The 22248-nt window shown below is 44.1% G+C and overlaps 1 protein-coding gene across 2 annotated transcripts in view; it reads right to left on the bottom strand.

The window, feature by feature from the left end:
- Window positions 1-22248, bottom strand: part of SEMA4D (semaphorin 4D) — a 498348-nt gene that overhangs the window by 27680 nt on the left and 448420 nt on the right. For both annotated transcript variants that reach the window (XM_069227530.1, XM_069227533.1), the window contains one exon: window positions 4217-4420. In XM_069227530.1, the coding sequence (XP_069083631.1) occupies window positions 4217-4420 (204 nt within the window). The remainder of the gene's footprint in view (window positions 1-4216; window positions 4421-22248) is intronic.

Below are 22248 nucleotides of genomic sequence, written 5' to 3'. Positions count from 1 at the left end.
GAGGGCAGCACAGCAGCTGGGACTGCTGGAGAGAGAATCACCAGATCCTTGCTTGTCTTCTCGGACTACTCAACAGCAATCCATCACAAATCCAGCACAAATGGGCATCCTAGGTGCCAAGAAGAAACTTTAAAAAGTGGACTTGAAATACTCACTACTTGCCTCAGCCAAATAAACTTCTTTAAGGACAGAAAATCTACTTTTATATGGAGCGTGAAGCAGCAAGTGACTGAGCTGAAAGTCGTGTCATACAGCACACAGCATAGGTTACCACTGACACCATGGTCACTACTACCAAAGCGTTTCACTGTAATGATGTGAAATACTGGGGAAATGTATACTACCTACCAAGCGTTACAGAGCCAACTCCTTCCTTAAACAGAAAGGGATCCAGGTAGCCTTCCTCTAAAAGTATCAAACAACTCTCACCAAAGGGGTGAAGCTTCAAAAGCACTGGTGAGGCTTCGTCTGACTGAAAGTTTAAATTCCATTTGGGTAGATGTAATGTTGTTGTATTAACATTTTATTGTATTTTAGTTACGTGTTCTGTTGACTCGTGCCTGAGTATGACACAAGCCATCTTTGTTACCAGTAATGTTTAACTGTAGGCCGGCGTTCCAGCCAGTGATTCTATCTACGAGGACACTGTCGGCGGCGGATGGAACTGCTGACCTAGCTGCAGGCTCTTTTACTCTGCGCTTGAATAAACATCTTAAAAACACCAAGAACTTACTCAACGAGTGAGACTGCTCTTTACAGCAGATTTGTCTCAAGTGAGGGTAAATTACATGGTGACTCTCTGGTCACTAGTAGTATCTATGCCCCAAATATTGACCAGCAAACCTTCTTCCACCAGCTGTCCAGTCACTTAGCAAGCTGGACGCACATCCCATTGATGTTTGAGGGTAACTTCAATAGTGTCTTGGTCATCACATAAATAGATCACACCCATCATTCCCACAAGCCCCAATGAATCACTACATGAAAGTGTTAACACAGTGTTTACAACAATGGTGCTTAGTAGAGATTTGGCATCTCCATAATCCCAACAGTAAACTTAACTCATTTTACTTTTCCAGCACACAACCTCTACATATGACTGGATAGGGAAGTTGGGTCTGTCACTTAGTCCATTATATTCTCCCCTATCAACATAAGGAGATAACAGGTCACAATCTCTTAATACTGTGCCTGGACTGGAGAAGAATACTTCTACCCATCCCTATATTGCGCCTCCATGTTGGAAGTTAGCCACGAAGCTAGCATTTTGCGATACCCTTGCAGGTCAGATATAGGACTACCTCATGAATAATGATGGTTCAGCCTCCTTTTCAACAGCTGAATGGGTGGTATTCAAAGCAGTGGTTTAAGGTAACTGTATACCTGCAGTAGTGGATGCATGTGAAACCATACAGAGAGACTTCACCAAGGTAGAGTATTCATACTAGGATTGAGTTACAACTGGGTAACTCTACAGGAGTGCTTAAGCAGAGTGCATCATGAAAAGGAAGCAGCACCAATGAAAAAGTTGAGATGTGTGGACCATGCTGCCTGCATTCATTTAGAAGGGGACAAAGCCAGTCAGTTTGGGATTTTAGTGCATTTGCAACAAGCTATTCACATGACCTTTTTTCAGATTCAACTGTTGATTCTGAGTCCGATCAGGCTGGGTGATGGGAGTGTAAATTCCTTGAGTGCCCCTGAACCTGCGAGATTAGATAAATGGTCCTTTATCTATTCAAGAAATTAAGGAAGGCATATGAGAGCTGGCGATTGTTAAAAATCTAGGCACTGGTGAGCTTCCAATAGAAATTTATGAGGTGTATGTAGAAACTCTAGCATCCAAACTGACCGTCTTATATGAGGCAACACTAGCTGATGGAAAACTACCCTCAACTCTGTGGAAAGTCTCTTTGGTGCCAATACCCAAACCAGGACGTACTCACACAGACCTGGCCTCTTACAGACCCATTGCTATACTGAACACTCACTATGAGAGCCTAAGCAAAATCCCCATGCAGCACTAAGGGTTACAAAGTGGTGCAATGCATGCATTGCGCCACTTTGTAAATTTGGTGCAGTGATTTTGGCCTTGTTGGGCCACATTAGCGTAAATAAATGACGCTAATGTGGTGCAATGAGGCGCTAGGGGGCTCTTAAATCTGCCTCTATATGTAATGGGAAGTGTCAGTAAATGAATTAGCTGGTTACACAAATTTCAAACTCACATGCATGCTCCATTAAAAATCTTACGAGATACATGGGCAGTACTTGGATAATCAGTTCATGAGAAGGGGCTGGGTCAGAGCACTAGCGTATCCACATGTAATCTCAAATAACACTAAATTATATTAATACAGTTCTACATTTTACACAGTGCATGCATCTACCCTGCGAAAATGAATAAACTCTTTCCCTGCACTAATGCCTCCTCACCTTGCTGCGCTGTCCCGTCAGATTTCCATCATATGGTATGGAAATGTCCATCCCCGGTGACCTATTGGTCAGAAGTAACAAAACAATTGGCTGGATTACTACTGGGTTACCTTAATTTCGATCTTGGGAGGCTTGCACTCTAGATCTGTATTGGAGGCCAGAGAAAAATAAAGTAGCACCCGGTTCCAAGACCTTGCCCTCTTGGTAACAAAGCGGGTGATCACCTTAAGATAGAAGGTCGCACTCCACGCTCAGTTGTGCCCTGGCACCAACCCACAATATAGGGGGTACATACGAAGAGTGGAGCTTTGTAGAGGGGAAGAGGCCACAGGCTTGTCTAAGTGCACAATTGCTAGGGAGTAAGATCAGCTGTGGCTGGTATCTTGAAAAAGTGGCAGGGTGGGATAATAAGACAAAAATAAACAAACAAAAAAAAAAAACTAACCTGAACATCGCCGCCGCTCTCCGCTGCACTTCAGGCACAGGCTCCCAGCCTGCCCTGTGCTAATCATGACGCTGCTCAGAGCAGTGTTATGATGGGCTGGAGCGCCCCGACTGAGCACTCCAACGTGCCGGGTTGGAGAGAGTCCTTGTGCGCATGTGTGCTTGGCCGGTCTGAGACGGCCAGCCAAACATACATGCATACTGAGGGGAGTGCTCTGTGCACTCCCCTCACTGCTCTTCACCCCATGCCCCCGCCCCTTTAGAAATAAAAGAGTAATAAACATTGTTTACTATCCCTTTATTTTTAAAGGTTTGCAGCTCCTGCTGGTGGGGGCCACGTGGAGGGGCCGCCCCTGAATAAGATGCAATATCACTCAGAATGGCAGGAACATTCAAAGATGATAACCTGCTGCCATAGACTCCACCATGTGCTAGTCTTATTGCCAGTCCAGGCGGGTGGCTGTCCTAACTTGGTTGACCCTTCACGGTTGTGAAGCATCCCTTTTTCATTCTTGCACATGCATGTGGACCCTGCCCTCTCATGGATGGCCAGTTCATGTATTCTCTCTCCTTCACCCCTTCTGATATTGATCTCTCCTACACAGTTGACAAACCCCTGACAGCTTAGCTTGGACTTCTCCTAACTACATTGCTTAGCAGATGCTGTCTATTGAAACTCCTATGCAGGACACAATATTATTTGCAATCCTATCTGGCCCATACGCCTGTCCTATACGACTCATATCCCAGGTCATTTATTGCTTCCTTCCTAACCCACGTGAATACGTTGACAAGATTAGGCTGCGCTTTTTGTTTGCCGTGTATCGCGATTTCGAACTGGGACTTTAGTGAGCCCTTTTTACTCTCTCAGAGCCATCAACACAGTCCATACCTACGCTACTATTTGCTATCTGTAAATGACTTGCCATGTTTCCATGTATGATGTTTTACTTGCTTATAAAAAAATACCAATAAATATAGCTTTAAAAAAAAAGATAATTCGTGGTGGGTTGTTAGTAACTAGTAAACCCGGTAGATGGTCCCACTATTGAAACCAGACCAGTATCTGAAAGAAAAATACAGGCCTGGAATCTGTATCGCACAACTCAAGGTTGATTTGAACTAGCACTATATTACTGTTACTTGATGCACAGAACATTATCATAGAATGTTTTCCAACATGTATGTTCATTCCCATCAATAAACACCAGCAAAACATAACCTAAAAAAACCCGGAAAGAGGACTAGGCATATATTTGAAAGTTTCAAGATGAAGTCACAAAATATTCACTTGTCAAAAACATGCAACAGAGGTACATCATCTTGTGTCGTTTACCTGCTACGGTGATCTGAACACTGGCTGTTTCGTTCCCATTTTTTGAGATGAGTGAACAGCGATATCCCACGTTTGTAGTTGCAATACCTTTCATCCAGCTGAAAAGATGCTTCTTTCCACCAACCAGTGTGAAGGATTGATCAGTAATGCAGCTCTCCATTATTTCGCCATTCTTTTCCCATATAAAGTATGCATCTTTAGGACCTATTTAAAAGAACATCTTTAATTAAACTTTTTGCAAAAATAACCACTTTTAGGTGAACGAAGGGGGGGGGGGTCAGGGGTAAGTTGTCTATCTAGCTTCTTCAGCGACTTCAATGGTTACCAGTTTTAATTATACAGAGTTAAAATATGACAAATACAAAAACGAAATAGCGGGAAGTTGCTTTAAATGTGAAAGAAAAACTAACAAGGCGTTAATGATGTATAATGTTGCAATCAAGGTCACTCTTTCTTTGAGGACTTTGAATGTTCTTGCATTTGGGGTAAAGGAGGAAGAGCTCGGATCAGATGGGGAAGCCTCTGAAATATTTTGAAAAAGAGAAGAGCTTCTGACTTTTGTCCAGACATCCCAATCCATTGAGGGACGGTATATACACAAGCTCTTTCCTTAAAAGTAAAGGGTTATTTAGATTTTGGCGGAGAGGGAACTCTGTTGCAACAGTGACGGTGTTCCCTCCCTGCGAACACTGTGTTCCGCCCACCCGATTTAAATGCAGACAGACCATAGGTTTTTGCCAAACTGTAAAAAGTATTAATAGGAACCACCAGCTTGGCGGTCATTTCTAAATGTGATGGGTGTCATCTCTGGCAGGGCGACGGAGTAATTTACTCCCATCACAATGGCAGATAAATGGACTGCTTGCGGACATCTAAATCTACCCTTAAATTTCTAAGTGTCATAGCTATGTAAGATCTCCTCTCCCTCGTGCAATGACAATGGTCTATGTGTCTTCAACACATTAGGATTTCACAATTTTTTGAATTTCTCAGAGTGAACTGCTTCATCCAAACCAATGTGCTCGATTCATTTTAATCTCATTCTAGATATTTCACTTAATGATTAACTTCACAGAGAAAGCAGTTAATGTGCAGGACTATTATAGGCATGAATTGTACTTAGATCAGAACAGAGGTGCAGGGTGGAGCTGAGACTACATTGAAGACACCAGGATGTGATGGCAGTCAAAAGTAGTACAAAGTAGGTGGAACATTATATGAATGATTGCAACGCTATATATAGGTTATATTACTAAGCTTTGCGATTTGAGGCCCTGTGACATTTTCTTTTATTAGCCTACTATCAAACGTTATTTAGGGGGTCATTCTGACCCTGGCGGTCGGTGACCGCCAGGGTCACCGACCACGGGAGCACCGCCAACAGGCTGGCGGTGCTCCGTCGAGCATTCTGACCGCGGCGGTTCAGCCGCGGTCAGAAACGGAAAGTCGGCGGTCTCCCGCCGACTTTCCGCTGCTCGGGAGAATCCTCCATGGCGGCGGAGCGCGCTCCGCCGCCATGGGGATTCTGACACCCCCTACCGCCATCCTGTTCCTGGCGGGTCTCCCGCCAGGAACAGGATGGCGGTAGGGGGTGCCGCGGGGCCCCTGTGGGCCCCTGGAGTGCCCATGCCAATGGCATGGGCACTGCAGGGGCCCCCGTAAGAGGGCCCCACAAAGTATTTCAGTGACTGCAAAGCAGACACTGAAATCCGCGACGGGTGCAACTGCACCCGTCGCACCTTCCCACTACGCCGGCTCCATTCGGAGCCGGCGTCCTCGTGGGAAGGTAGATTTGCCCTGGGCTGGCGGGCGGCCTTTTGGCGGCCGCCCGCCAGCCCAGGGCAAATCTCAAAATACCCTCAGCGGTCTTGCGACCGCGGAGCGGTATTTTGTCGGGGGAAGACTGGCGGGCGGCCTCCGCTGCCCGCCAGTCTCAGAATCACCCCCTTAGTGTTTTGCTGAAGTACAAGAGCCAGGATTAGAACCCGAGACCAATAAAGCAAGCCAGTTCTTTGCAGAAATGTACAAATATAGAATTCTTCCAAACAGATTGGAAATCCACAGTAGTGTTGCCAATTGAACACCGAATCAAGCAAATGGGGCAATCAATGCCTAATCCAGTGTCTTCTCCAAATTAAATTGGGGATTAAGTACTATAGAAATAATTAGTACAACTAAGACCTGATAGACAAGCAGTGACTGAAATCAAGCAACCAAAATGAGCAAGAGTAAAGAGACACCAACACAAAAAGACAAATGTGTTCAGATTTCATGGGCTGTACCATGGTACCTTCTTTCAGACATTCTAGCAGACGTGACAAGCAGGGTAGACTCATGCAGCTTCTGTGGCTTCCTCTCTACAAAATGCCAATTAATTGCACATATCATACCACCAAAAAGTCACAGAGATGCCTCTTTCACTACTGAAACTGCCAGGGATACACTTGGTTCAAACAATAACTGTTGATTGTAATGTACAACTATGCTTCCTAGATTCCAAGCATAATGCCGCAATCATGACCAAAGTAAGGTCTTGGCTCAAATTCAAAGCCCACTATACTGTAAATGGGTCCTATTAGCTTAGCTGGCACACAATTATCTTTACCCACTACTTCAATCATTCATGATTCCCAACTTTCTCCAATAGGTCAGAGTAGCTATGCCTTAAAGGCGTGGTGATGGCACCTTACCACAATTCAGCAATCCGGGAAAAGAAGAAATAAAACAAGATACTCTACTGAGTGGCCCTTTGGCAGTTTAAATAGAGATTCATGTACCCCAGTCCACGAATTTATCCTAGCCGTGTCCTCTTTCTGAAAGCAGGGGACCTCCTGCACACCTACCCCATGCTCAACAGCATGGCTCGTAACAGATGATTGCTTATCCAATATGTCCACGGGCAATGTTTTCATTGATGTCTTCACCTGGCAGTCATGGCCTAGGGTACAAGAGCCCGCAATTCAACTGGGTCAAGTCTAGGCTTATGATGGAGTAGTTTATAGAAATTAGGCAGAGATGAGGGATAATAATCAAACTACCTCTCAAAAGTTGTTTGTAGAGGAGTGATAGGTTTGGGGGTGGGGGAAGGGGTGAACAACCTTACTGGAAGGAGGAAACCCCTCGGGGTAATTAGGCTGCCATGTTAAGTGCAGTGACTGTCATTTCAAAGTAGTAGCATATAACCAGAAGTAAGGGGGGCAAGATCAAAAAGTTCAAAGGCATATCATAAACTAGGCAAAGAGTCATACTCTGTGACCTACCTGGGAAATAATGCATACACCAAGAAGATTTTGTATTGTGATTGATAGTGGTGAAAGGGTAGAGACACCCTACTTAGAAAGCACCATAACTAAGTTACAGAATCATGCCATATATCAATCCTAATGTACCTCAATAATGTAGATGCTGGTATGATAAGTGAAAGGATCAACCATTACAGAGCTTGAAAAACATTCCAGAATACTGGGCGGCAGGAGGTAGTGCTCTAGAATATGGTTATGAATGCATGACAGACTGCGAGTCGTTCAACAATGAAATATACTGAGAGCTATGGAGGAATAGGGCCACAGTACACAAAACGTATCATGCAAACAATGAAGACGTTTAACTCAAGAGGAGACTGATAAAGTGTAATGATATCCTGAGGCAAAAGATAAACCAACAGAATAAAATAAGTGCCAGGGAAAGTCTAGGGTCAACATTATGGAAGACAGACAGCACAAATACAAGTACTTGGGTATTTATGTGGGGAGACCATGGAAACGGTGTTAGATTGTCTGCAAGGTATGAAGTGCCTAAGAATAAGGCCTGATTTCAAGTTTGGAGGATGGGTTATTCCATCACAAACGTGACGGAGATCCCAGTCGCTGTATTACAAGTGTCAAGGGTCTGTCTTTTTGTCCTACGGAGACATGTGTTTTGCAGAGCAGTGATCTCAGAGCCACAGAAAGATTATCACAATATTCCTGAAGGAGAAAGTGTTTACCATCAAGATTAAATCCAGACATGTGGGATCCAACTACTAAATAATAATCCTACCACTGTTAAAATGGGCTGAAGTGGTAAGGGTATTTTTTAAGTTATTTTCAATTATAACTTGTGAAATGTGTTGTAATATGTTTCTTATGATCCTGGATGCTCAGTCACGTGTGGCTGTGAAAATGTTTAATTCTACTAACAATGCCCAGACAATTAGATATTACACACTGAATACATGCATACAATGAATCAGAACCTATTATTATGAAAACAAATGCAATGATCATTCTTGTGCAAACATTCATAGCTTAAAGGAAGCAAAAAGTTGTGCACATAGAGGAACAGTCAGTCATATATGTAAGGTATACAAATATTAAGGGATATATTTACCAAACTGTCATGCAGCGCATCAAGCCACCTTGCTGCGCTGCGGTGCGCTAAAGGAAAAGGGCAGGAATGCGCCGTACTTAACATTATACAGTGCATTCCTGTCCTTTCCTTGTGCTGGCATACAATTGACTTCCTAGCGCCAATACAGGCCCCCTTGCACTGTGGTGCATGGGTGCCTGCATTGCAGATAGGATTGTTTTTAAGAAGGAAGGGGCACTTTCCTGCACAAAAACACTCTTCTGAGGCATTTTGCTCTTTCTATGTGTGTTGCAGAATGCAGCACACATAGAAAGAGGAAACAATTAGGAGAAATAAAGATATTTCTCCTCATTATGTCTCACCTGGTGAGGAGTAGCATTTTGATGCATTCCCAGGTCTACCAGTAATGATAAATCTGGGAATGTACTAAAATCCATTGGTGGATGAGTGAACACCCAAGCTCTACCAATGGAACGCCTCCCTGGTGCATAGTAACACAACGCAGTGATTTGCACTGTGTTGCGTTACTCTAGATTTATCAGGCCATGCAGTTCCACAAAAGGTGTCCTTGTGTAGTTTGATAAATCACACTTAGTAGTTGCGTTGCCCTTGCCCCCAATTGCAAGGTGCAGGGGTGACACAACCCATTGATGAACCTTCTCCTAAATATTTAGTAAAAAAAAAAAAAAATTCAAGACTCAAAGATTATGGGCCTGATTCTAACTTTGGAGGACGGTGTTAAACCGTCCCAAAAGTGGCGGATATACCACCTACCGTATTACGAGTTCCATAGGATATAATGGACTCGTAATACGGTAGGTGGTATATCCGCCACTTTTGGGACGGTTTAACACCGTCCTCCAAAGTTAGAATCAGGCCCTATATCTCATAAGTAACATAGGAGTGGGGGAAGACAATGAAGGGAGAATTCGTAAACAATAATATTGTTTGTGAATGTATGTTGGAGCAGGGTGTGGGTGGAAGTGTCATAAGAGAGAGGGTCCAGTTTGTGCTACTGTTGCAGTGATAGAGAAACATATTTATAACATTCTTTGCAGTGTATGTGCAAATATAGATGGACATTGTGTTTTGTGGTCTAGTTCAAGGTTAGTTGCAGTTCACTGATTACTTGAAGTTGTCATACTGTGCCTCGGCCCATTTGTAGAGTGGGGTTTGTGGCTGTGCTGTTTTATAACGTGTCATATGGTTGATTTTCTGAGTGTTCATGGATCAATGGCTCTAATAAAATTTAGGAAACACATCTGTGATTGCTGGACATTTTTGGACATCAAATTTCAGTTTGCTTGATTGGACTCTGTCTGCCTCTATTTTAACAAGTTAGGGGCAAACTAATGAAAAGTGGCAATGGACATAGTGCAGCGCCACTTTCTAGCTCCCCTTAGCACCCCCCTAGCGCCACCATGTGTGCGCTGTATTAAATATACGGCGCACCATTGCGATAATTAGGGAACTCGCATCGAAATGTTTGGCGCTTTGCAGGATTAGCGTATCAAATGTTGACGCTAATCCTGCATAGCACCTAGAGGTCCATTGAAAACAGGAGCCTCCTTTTAACGCCTGCTCTGAGCAGACATTAAAAGTGCCAAAAACAATTATGCAAAGAAATCTCCTAGATTTCTTTGCACCATTGTTTTGGGCCCCCATAACGGGGGAATGCCCCTTTTACATGCATTATGCCTGGCGCAGGCATAATATAGTGGAAAGGTTTACAAAGTGGCGCAATGCATGCATTGTGCCACTTGATAAATTCAGCGCATCGATTTTGGCCTCGTTGGACCACATTCGCATAAAAAAGCTTTGCTAATGTGGCGCACAGAAGCACTAGGGACTCTTAAATCTGCCCTTTAGTCATGTGCTCTGATCTCACTTCCTAAACAAGGATGCTAAGGTCGATAGTTTTCAAAAGGTGTCATTGCACGTCCTTCAATCGAAATAAAATTAAGTGAATGTAAGCATAGGGTTTGGCAGAGCATGAAACCAGCTAGAGAGGAACAGAGCACTTAACAAGGGTGGGAGCCCCCAGATACGATTCAGGATAAGTATTGCAATGAAGTTGAATATTAATGGGTGGTGAAAATAGTGCTTTCTGAATAGGTGGGTCTTCAGCTCCTATTCGAAGGGCTAAGCAGTGAAGCAATTCAGCATAAAGGGTGCCCCCTGTAGAATGCGATTACATACCCATATCTCACGGATATTCATTGGCCCTGGGCGGCTTTGGCCCCCGTTCAAGTTGGGCCCTGTTGTAAACTTGTGGGCCTGGAGAAATACTGATGGTGATGGAGACGTTATTTAAAGATCCCTGAAGTTGTGGTGGAGAAAACTTGTTTTCTGGTTTTCCTTTTTTGCAGTTTTTTTTGTTTGCATTGCTGCAATTTCCTCTCTGCTAGTATGGCACTGTTCACATAGGGCTCACTTTTCCTGTTTGTGCCATGCGCTGCCCATTTAAGTGAAATATGGCGCAGCTGTTTCAAAGCCGCTCAGTGTTTCCCAGGGCAGGCGGCAACTTGCCTGCATTTTTAAGAGGGATTAGAGAACCTCTTGCAGGTGGGTGCTGTGAGTGTCTGCACCGTCCTGCAAGGGAATGTCTGGAGGGTCTATAGGGTTTTCATCAGGGGATGCACTAACAGTACGCCACCTTTTTGTGGAGCACTTTCAGCGCGTCTCCTGACAGCTTCCTTGCCTTTGCATCCACATCCATGATACACAGCAGGCAAAGAGATTCCCCTGCTTGCATAGGGCCACACCGCCATGCAAATTGTGGAATGCCCTTTTGAGATCGAGCTGGTGCTACGGGGGCTCCAGAGCTATTGACGTTACAGAAGGGGACACACAAGTGTCTGAGGCCCCTTCTGTAATACCCAAGTGTCGCCGGGTGCACAAAGCAGGTGCTTTGCGCCCCTGGGAACTTTCTGTTTTACGGCCCCTGTTATTTCAGGAGTGCTAATTCTGGTGACCTTGTACATGAAGAAGTTTATCTTGAATATGGTGCAGACTTAAAGGGGGAGTCTGTTATTCAGCATGTAGAATTTTGGGGGAGCCCGTTTGGTGTCAGGCATACCACTGAGCAGGGTATGGACTTAAGTTGTGAGAAGACTAAGGTTCAAACTGGTGCTCAAATGTTGGTTTCAAAGAGGAAGGCCTTCTCTTTCTTCAGAAGGAGGATTTAGTATGATGCTGCCTTGATTTTCTTCACAATATGTTCTTTGAAGTAGAGAAAGCAGCCCTCACAGATCACATTGAAAAAAAAGCCAACCACACGAAAGACCTATTCAAAATAGCCAAGGAATACTCCAACCCAACAGCCACAGAGAACGCAATCCACCCTTTCCAAGAGATCTGTACCACCCTCTCAGACTATTTCCACAACAAGATAGCCATCATCTACAAAAACTCCAATCCTCAACCCATGGATCTCAACCTCAACAGCCTCGAAACAGCCATACAAACTATCACCACATGAAATACGCTCACCACACAGACTACAGCGGCCATCATGTCGTCCATTCACTCCGGATCACCCACCAACCCATGCCCCTACCCTTTTTTCAACATTGGAACCAACCAAATCAGCATGGACCTCACCAGCATCCTCAACAACTCCATCACCATGGCAGCATTCCCTGACAGATGGAAACATGCAGAGATATAACCTCTCCTAAAGAAACCCTCCTCTAATCCCAGCTAACTCCAAAATTATAGACCACTCTCACTGCTCCCTTACTGTGCCAAAGTACTCGAGAAGGCCATCAACCAACAGCTTACTGAATGAATACCTGAAAGAAAAAGAAAAAAACAACTTGCTTGACATCTCCCAATCAGGATTCTCCAACAACCACAGCATGAAGACCACACTGATCCCACTCACAGAAGACAACAGAACCCTCCTCAAACACAGGGAGACTCCAGCCCTGATCCTCCTCTACCTCTCAGCAACACTCTACACCCACGAAAACCTCATCAACAGGCTCAACATCTGCATTCAAAGGGAACGTCTTCAAGTCTATCTCCTCCTTCCTTACAGGATGCACGCAGAGCATCCAACTACTTTCCTTCATCTCCGAACCAAGATCATCATATGCAGCGCACCCCAACGATCATCGAACAGCCCCACCCTGTTTAACACTTACATGAACCCCTCCCCCTGACATTGTCAGATCACACAGTCTAAACATCATATCCTACACAGACAACACACAACTAATTATCTTGCTCACTGAAGAGCCCCCCACCACAGCAAACTTCAGCAACGCCATGACCAGTGTCTCCAACTGGATGAGAGCTAACTGCCTCAAACTCAACTGACAAGACAGAAGTAATGATGTTTGAGAGAAACACATCCATATGGGACACCAGCTGTTGGCCATCTGAGCTCGGACCTACACCCACTCCAACAGACCACACGTGCTACTTCAGCATCATCCTCAACAGCGAGCTCACCATGAAGTGACATCAATGCAGTTGCCTCTTCCTGCTTCCACGGACTCCGCATTGCTCTGCAGAATCTTCAGATGGATCCCAGTGAACACCAGAAAGACCATCACCCAGGCCCATATCACAAGCCACCTCGACTACGGCAAAACACTCTACTCCAGCATCACAACCCAACTCCCCAACAGACTCCAGACCATACACAATGTTGCAGCCAGACTCATCCTGGACCTCCCCAAATGAACCCACATCATCCCCCTCCTCAGAAACCTCCACTGGCTCCCCATCCAGAAGAGATGCCAGTTCAAGATCCTCATGCATGCCTTCAAAGCCTTAAATGATCACGGGCTGCCTTACGTCAACCACCGACTGAACTTCCATCAGCCCGCCAGATACCTGCACTCCACCTCCCTAGCCCTCACACACTCCACGCATCTGTTGCAGCCACACTAGTAGCAGTTCCTTCGCCTACATTGCTGCCAAGACTTGGATGACCTGCCCCTCCACCGATGAGCAGCACCCTGCCTTGGGAACTTCAGACAGAAACTCAAGACGTGGCTCTTCGACTGACACCTCGCTCCCCCAACACCCAGATACTCCACCAAGGGTGACAGTGCCACGCAAATAGTTATTGATTGATATCAAATGTAATAATAATTATAATAATAATAATAGTGTATCTTATTGAACGCATAGGTGCTTCGGAATGAAGTGTCCCAGAGCTGAAAATGCAAGATCCCATGTGCTACTCACTCGCACAGGTTAAAGAATAAATTCAATCTAAACAAGTTTTTAATTTTTCCCTTAAAAGGAGTTCTGATGGGGCCTACTGGACAGAAAAGAGGCAGCAAATTCCAAAGTTTAAAGCTAGAAAGCTAAAAGAGCTGACCCAAGACGCCTTCTTGTAGCTTTCAGAATGCAAGCCCTCCCAGCTCGGGAAGATCTAAGATTCCCTAAGGGGCATAGGGTTGAATGAAAGGCTGCAAATACCGAGGGACACTATTTGTGAAAGCTTTATAGCAGTAGGCCTTCAACAAAAGCCTCGCCTTCACAGGAAGCCCATGTAGCTTAGCAAGTGAAGACCCCATGGAGGCACGTTTCAGGAGACTGAGTAGCAGCTGAGCTTCCACATTCTGCTCTTGATGGAGTCGCATCGTGCAAAACTGTGTTTCCCCCCAGGTGCATCACATTACAGTAGTCCAATCTACAGATGATGAAGGCCTGAACCACAGTTTTCTTTGCATATTCTGGGAGCAGGCCAAGCATTGTTTTCTGGGACTTGAGGATTCTGAAGTATCTCTCAGCCAAAGCTGTGATTTGGTTGTCAAACGAAAGATTCTGATCAAACCAAATACCTAGCTTTTTAATCTTGGGCTTGGATAGAGAGCCAAGCATTTCAGGCCAACAACAGGGCACCCAGGTGTTAGATTGTTTGCCCAGGATCAAGACCTCTGTCTTTTCCGCATTCAATTTTAAATAATTTTGCTCCATACACCAGGCAACCTCCTCCAGACAAGACCTTAACGAGTAGCCGTGTTTTCAGCATCCTGCATCCTATGAGAGGGTGATAAGTTGAGTTTCATCGGCATAGATGATCACTGTGAACCCATGATGTTCAATGATCTTAGCTAGGGAGAGTATATATATATATATTAAATAAGGTTGGACTCAGGGAGGAGCCCGAGGTAGTCCCTGCTGCAAAGTGAACATTTTGGAATGGTGTGGTTTTTGACACATCTAGGTGTGTCCCACAAAAAAAATAGCTAATCCACTGTAAGGCCATGTGGCCGGCACAGCATTTACACAGAGGCTCAATGAGTAGATTGTGTGACATGGTGTCGAACGCCGCACTGATATCCAGCATCAGAAGAGCAGCCATTTTGTGGCATCATAAATTTGACAAATGGATTCCAAAGCTAACAGGGCCAACTCCACACTATAGCAGGTGCAAAATCAAGACTCTATCCTGTGAAGAAGATCGTTGGCCTTGATGAGCACAGACAGCTATCGATTGACAAGCTTCTCAGTGACTTTGGCCAAAAGTGGAAGCAGTGAAACAGATTGGTATTTCTCAGGGTTGGTAGGGTCTGGCAGTGGCATTTTAAGCAGAGGGACTACCAATGCATGCTTCCACCACTGTGTGACCTGACCAGCTGTCAGGGGGCTATTAAGTAGCTCATGGACCATGCCTTGTTCCAATATGGATAGCAAAACTGGATTGAGTGGGGAACCAGACTTGACATATCTGAACAATGCTGACAGCTCCTCAAGTTCAATAGGTTTTAAATGTTGCAACCCTGAGCTATCCTCAGTAGGTCTAAACCAGAAGTCAAGACATGCGAGCTCTCTAGGTTCCACTGGAAAAGAGCCATAGATCTTTGCCACTTTGGCTGAAAAAAAAAAAACTGAGTAAGGGTATTGCAACCCTCCTTTGAAGGTACGGTGGGTCCTGAAACTCGAGAAAGACTTGAGATACTTTACAATATAAAACACTTCTCGTGAGGGATTATGTGGCGAAATAATTTAATTAGAGTAGTAATGCCGATGAACATACTTGATACGCCTGTGATATTGTTTCAGAGCAGCCAAATAGCTGGTTTTACTATCAGGATCATATGCCCTGCAGACAAAGTCGTTCAAAGCACCTGAAATTTTTTTCACACCTTATAAGTTTGTCATTTAACCATTCAGCAGATGGTGCCTGTCTTTGAAAGGACCGGTAGGTCAGAGGGGCTATTTGGTGCATAGCACTAGAGATCCAATTTTCCAGTACGAGGTTGTTTCCATTGACACAGTCAACCAGGATGGGTCGGCTTCCATTCAAAGCTATGGTGAAACTAGAAGTGGTCACTTTGGCCCACTGACACACACACACTGTCTGGGCAAGATGGTGATTGTCAGTTTCAAGAAAGGCACCAAGAAGGAGATGGCCAAGTGATATGACCAGACAAATGGAATAGGTGGACCCGGCACTAACTTGGCCAGATTAGAAAAGATGGGATCTAAAATATGCCCCGCACTATGAGTAGGGACAGAGACCGACTGCATGAGTGGTAAGTCATCTAGATCTGCAAGCAAGGTTGATGCTACAGTGCACACTAAATCATTGAAATGTATTTTAAAGTACACTACGACCAAAACGTTGGTATAGTGGAGTACCAATGGGGGCAAAGCATCTGCAGGAGAAGTACAAAAGCTTGCTACCAAACCCAGGTGGACAGTAGAGCAGAATACCTGAAACTACAAAATTCATTGTAAGGGCAAGAGAAAACAGGGCTGCTTTACCCCTCAATAGAACACTATGACAAGTGTGAAACCAATGAATTCCGCTTTTCTGTGTAAGCAGAGGGAAGAACCCATTAAAGTTAATTTCAGGTAGCCAGGCTTGAATTTGTGATTACTAGTATTGGGGAGAGGAGACATTTTGTCTTGGTGGGGTGTTTTTTTTAAATAGATGTGTAGACATCTAATTCTGAACAAGACAAAAGCTAGTTTTTAGTTGATGGCTGTCTTTAGCAGTGGAGATTTTAAGGCAGAGTTAGGTGTCAATTGAGTATTGATGGATCTTGACCCTGCTGGTAAGTAGAATTCCAAGGGGCACCATCTAGGGGTGAGAAGGTGGTACCAGATGGAGATCCTGTGCACTACACAAGGAATGGGTAATTTCTGGTATTTTCAGATACGTGTCTGGGTGGAATGGTGGCAGTTGTCTCAGAAGGAAATGAATCCTTGCGAGAACATGATGATATCCATATGCATGTCTGCAGAATGTAAATTATTGTGTGGTGGTCTAGTGTCAAAAGCTGCAGAGAAGTCAAGTAAGATGAAAATGTAAGGGGTCATTTTTGATAGTGATCTCAAAAGCATCATCAACTATCTGAATAGTGGAAATTTGTGTTCCAACAGGTGTAGCTAAATTAGATGTTCTCTAGGTTACTGTTGCTGATCTGGTAAGTGGATACAGATTACTTTTTCAATAATGTTGCCAGTTGAAAATAGTTGGGTGACAGGCAGTATTTGGCTTCATTATCTGGGTGCAGGTTATGCCTTTTCAGCAGTGGAATAATTTGAGTGTGTCTGGGACAGTTTATTGACTGAGGAATATGATGGTATTGAGGAGGACTGTAATGGCATATCTAAGAAGAGATTTCATGATGGTTGATCGTAGAATGTATTCTTCATAGGTAGTGACAGAGAATTAAGGATGTCAATAAGTTTAGTGTACAAGAGGAGGTTAAAGGTCGGTCACTTGGTGGTGGACCACTGGACAACTGGAAGGAGTCCGGTTGACAATTCGATGATGTTGATGTGGGTTCTGATTTTGTTCCTGGAGACAAAGTGACTAGTGGCATCACAAATGTTGGATAGTTTTTTCTGACAGGGAAGGTCTTCATAAAAGGTAATATTGTTTTCTATTTTGGTGGATCTTTGCTTAAAAAAAGAAGACATTTGAAACTGAAAAATGTAGCTTTTATTTTGGTAGAGTACAACATGCTATGAACTGGAGTGTCTATTTGGAGAATAAAATTCGAAGTCCCTTCAGCTTAGTAGGAGCTACCTAAATGTGATCAGTCAGAATTCCAACGCCAGTGCGTGATTTTCTGATTTCTTCCTCAGTGCAGCATGAAAAACCATCTCCTCCCTTATCATGTACATACATCCAACCATAGCACCACTTTTGCTAAAGCGTTACATGAATTAATTATATCCATCTTAAGCTAATCATCCTTTGCAAGTTCAGGACCCGGCTCTCACCTCTCATTTTCAGCCTGGAAGAACTACAGCCACACCAGTTTGTCACAACCTATCCACTCAGTTGATCACATTTTCTACATAAGTTTAAGATGGCCGGTTGCTGGCATCCCACCTCCCATGCACAGATAGTGGCGCAAGGAATTTGGGATAGTCTATGGAAGACTGGTTGCCAATGATGGTGTTGGGGAAGAAACTGAGTGAACAAAGTGTTGATTGTTGAAGACAAAAACAAAACCGGTTATAGAATTTTGGAAAGAAAATGTCGAGAGAGCTAAGACAACAAGCAGAGAAGGAGGGAATTGCAACGTTCCAGGCACGAAAAGGTGAAACGTGCGAAGAGATGGCAGTAGAAGTCATTGAAAAACATAAGCACACCCAGAGACGATGATTGCAGGACAGAGGTGGAGGATGGATCCAAGCACAGAGCAACCGATGCAAAAATACAGCCATGGTATTTGAAAGCGAAGGGGTGGAATATGAGCACCATGCAAGGTAGGAATCACAGATCCAAGGCAGTAGTCAGGAGGAAGGAGTGACTGATGCACTGAGAAACCTAAGAATGCATTTTCTACCCAAAGTGGTACTTCGATTATTGTGTGACGTTGCCAATATCTTATCTCTTTCCCTTGCCATTCAAATCTGATGGAAATCAGCTGCGAGCTTACAGAAGGCAGGATGACCCTGTACATTTACACAAGAAAGCCACTGCTACGTTGCTCATTTCTGCTTTATCACAAGGTCAAGCCTCAATGCGTTGACTTCAGCATGTTTACATGCACCAAATTTCTCGAGTCAGTTGTTTCACTTCCTATTTCTAACAAAACGCCCCAAAATCTAGAAGACTTCTTGGTCAGTGTTTTATTTGAAACTGCACCATGTATATGAACAGCAGACGGTCTAAATGATGAGTAAGATATTGGAAAGATATTGAAACCAGGGCTTTGCTGTATAACATTTATGCCACGGTTACATTTATAAAGGGCCAGAGTGTTCTTTCCACCGGAAGCACTGCTGCAGCAGATGCTGGCTAGTTATGCAGTTGACAGTAATGGAAGAGAAATTCTTAATTACAGGTTGCATGGTAATGGGGTAACGATAAACTTATGCGTGGTTTTACCATTAGCTTGAGCTGCATCTGCACCAGTATCATATAGTTATGAGTAAAACCCCATGGAGCTGAAAGTTACCATTCATGGCGGATTCTTCTAGACATAAAACCACAAGAATTCCCAATTCCATGGGCTTTTATCGCATACATTTTCTACCTTTCTCTGATCAGGAGGTAAATGTGTGTGGGCCGTTGTACATTGGAACAACACAGGCATTTACCACGCCTGCCTTAAGAACTCGGCCAAACCACAAATGCGTCTCTACAGCGCATTCCTTTACCATGCAAGTAATTACAAAGACTTGTCTTCGGGAAAGCGCTGGACTTTGGAATAGTATAATTTACTATTCCAACTCCGGTCTGCCCCACAGTAGGGAAAGTGTTACACTTAAAGTCCAAATTCAGTCCAACAACGCTTTTTCTAAGGCAAGTCGTTGTAATGACTTGCCTGGTAAAGGAATGTGTTGTAAAGATGCATTTGTGTTTCAGGCCTCGTTGTAAAGGCACAGCATAGTTCGAGCCGCCTTGTTAAGGCTGTTGCCCTATGTGGGCATATGTGGATGGTGATGAGGGAAGCGGGGCAGGGATGCTTCTGCAGCTAGTCTCGTGTTTTTTTGAGCTGGAATTACCGACTAGAAAAATAGATTATGGTTCTCCCAGGCCCAGAAAACTAGGCCCCTTATTTATACTTTTTTAGTGCCGCATTTGTGTAGTTTTTTGACGCAAAATCAGAGAAATCTTACAAAATTTGTGCTGATTTTGGGTCAAAAAACGACGCAAGTACGGCGCTAAAAAAGTATAAATATGGGCCTAGGTGTGGAGATACTTAGCCACTCTAAATCACAGAGCAAATGTCATGCAGCAATTTGGCTCCAACCGACACAAAATGTGGCCCATATTTATACTTTTTTAGCACCGCATTTGCGTCATTTTTTGATGCAAAAGCGGCGCAAACTTACAAAATACAATTGTATTTTGTAGGTTTGTGCCGCTTTTACGTCAAAAGCGACGCAAATGGAAAAAAGTATAAATATGGGCCTTCCCAACAACAAAGCCAGCCACCACAGCAGTGAAACCGGCCCACCATGGCAGGCCACGGAAGCGCCTGGTAGCCCGTCTGGCCCGGACTCTCGTAATTTATGAGCCTGTGGCCACCTACAGACAGACTCCGAAACAGGGCACATTTAGCGGTCTCCTCTGCGTTCTTGCCCTGCACTCGTGCTGTACTTGGAATGTGGACAAACCACTCCCAGCGCCTCAAGCACTCCGAGAGAAACGGACCCATCCGGTATCTCAGAGATTTCTTTCCCAGGAAAGCGAGAGGACATTCTTCTACTGAAGAGATAAAGCCTAAATGAGGGAACAGATTGTAATTTCACATCTAAAGTGCAATTGATGTACTGAAATCGCTTGGTATGAGAAAGATGTACTCACTGCACTCAGTAATCCATCCAGTTGGAATGCTTAGGAGAATAGGAGAGAAAACACGGAGGTTACAAACTAAACAAAGCCATGGAACAAATCATGCAGTCCTACAGCTGTGCTGCTAGTGCAGGCAAACAATGTCATGCAAGGGGAGCCAGAATAACTAGCACTTTAGATAGATCAGCGATGGGTAAAAGAGCTGAGTGGGCCGAGGTGCAATCCCCAGACTCGCAGGTCACAAGTATCGGCCGGACGGGTCTTTTATACCGCGGGGCATTTCCTCGGTGGGCTGGTTCCATTGGACGCTGGTTCTGAGAGTGCAGGGCCGCCCCTGGTGCCATTGTCACTTTCCCTTGCTCCCCGAGGTAAATTGCAACAGCCGCAAGGAGGCTTCAAGAGATAAATAAAAATAAAAAAAGAGATGGGAGGAAGGAAGGTGGAAGGGAAGCGATCAGAGAGAGGAAGAATAGAGAAATATTGGGCAAGGAGGAAAAGGGGGTAGGGATGGTGTAAACATTGTTGCAGGGCTGCTTTTGGTTCCCCTGTCCAGCCCTGCTTGAATGTTTGGTATACATTCATATTAGTTGGTTCTACATTGCCGTGTTTGTTTTTGTTTAAATGCTAAAACCTCGTACGGTAGCATATATCATGCTCGAAGTTAACCACTCCTGGCACACACAAAATACGTAAAACATCAACTGTTGAAGCACTTCCAGAACTCCCCGTTTGATGTGCACCATAGAATACTCTTCAATTACTACTTATGCACTTTAGACACTAAAGAGATTTTTGAGGTCTGGCAAGACCTTGCTCTGGGCATTTCCGAAGAAAACAATGCTTTCTAGTGCCGAAAAGAACAACTAATTCAAATCAGTCACTTGCAAAAAAATACCTGAATAATACAGTGATATTTAAAGCAGTAAAAAAATCCAAATCACTCAGGTTTTACCTGGTTATCACATAGAAAACAATGAAAGAAAAAAATGAAACAAACTCGTTTTTTTAGGGTCATTTCTTTGATGATGTTTATGTAATTTGTGCACTTGCCAATAATAGTTTTTTCCCACCCCTACTGCCTTACACAGTTCAGTAATCATATGAAGTGTAGGGTGCCTTTAAGCAGCCTCATTTCTAGGCCGAGCCTCCCAGTCAGCACACGCTGTCCGGTTGCAAACGATCTATTGCGAGTTTACCAAGAATTTACAGGGGCTTACCGCCTGCCGTCCGCTTATCATTGGTTGGCTTTAATGCCACTCATTTGCCTGCTATTTATTTGATGACTTTCCTTTTCCATCTTGTGTTTGTCCCTTTTCTGGCGCACAGCGTCTTTACCATCCTCGACTGGCTGATTTGTGTCCTTCAACTGCTCACTTGTAGGAAACTACTTTATATTTTCGGTTAAGCACAGAGAGCACGTGTTTTCTGAATCTCTCTCGTGTTTCTCTCCAGCACCCCAATACACTTTCTCTCCTGTAACCTGCATTTGCTCTCTCACGGTCTTTCATTTTCCATTGTGTGCTTCTCACAGTGTTACTCTCTCTAGTATCCCCCCACCGTTTACAAAATAGACCTTTATATGTTAAAAGTGCTGAATGACCTCCACAAAAGTGCTTTGGCGCTCCTACAATATCTTTTTTGACTGATCTAAGGGGCACCCACTTAGTTTGGTAAATAAGTAATAAAGAAAAATGAAGCCTCCATCACTCTGTAGATGCACACCCGTCATGTTGCATGCATGCGCCTACAGAATTATTCAACCCAGACCAGAGGCAGCTTCATCATGCTTTTATTTAATTATTTTATTGATTTTAAGCAGCACTGGCAAAAAAGGCATTGGTTTTTACTGATGCTGTCACCAAATGCATTGGCAGAGAACGTTGATACCAAAGGCAAGACCTATTGCTAGTGCTTGTTTTTATTTTTAGATCTGGCTTTTGAGACAGCCTTA

This window comes from Pleurodeles waltl, chromosome 1_1, assembly GCF_031143425.1.
Source record: "Pleurodeles waltl isolate 20211129_DDA chromosome 1_1, aPleWal1.hap1.20221129, whole genome shotgun sequence".
In the NCBI taxonomy this organism is placed as follows: domain Eukaryota; kingdom Metazoa; phylum Chordata; class Amphibia; order Caudata; family Salamandridae; genus Pleurodeles; species Pleurodeles waltl.
The sequence above is the reverse complement of the archived record's forward strand: the minus strand, read 5'-3'. Positions and strand labels throughout refer to the sequence as shown.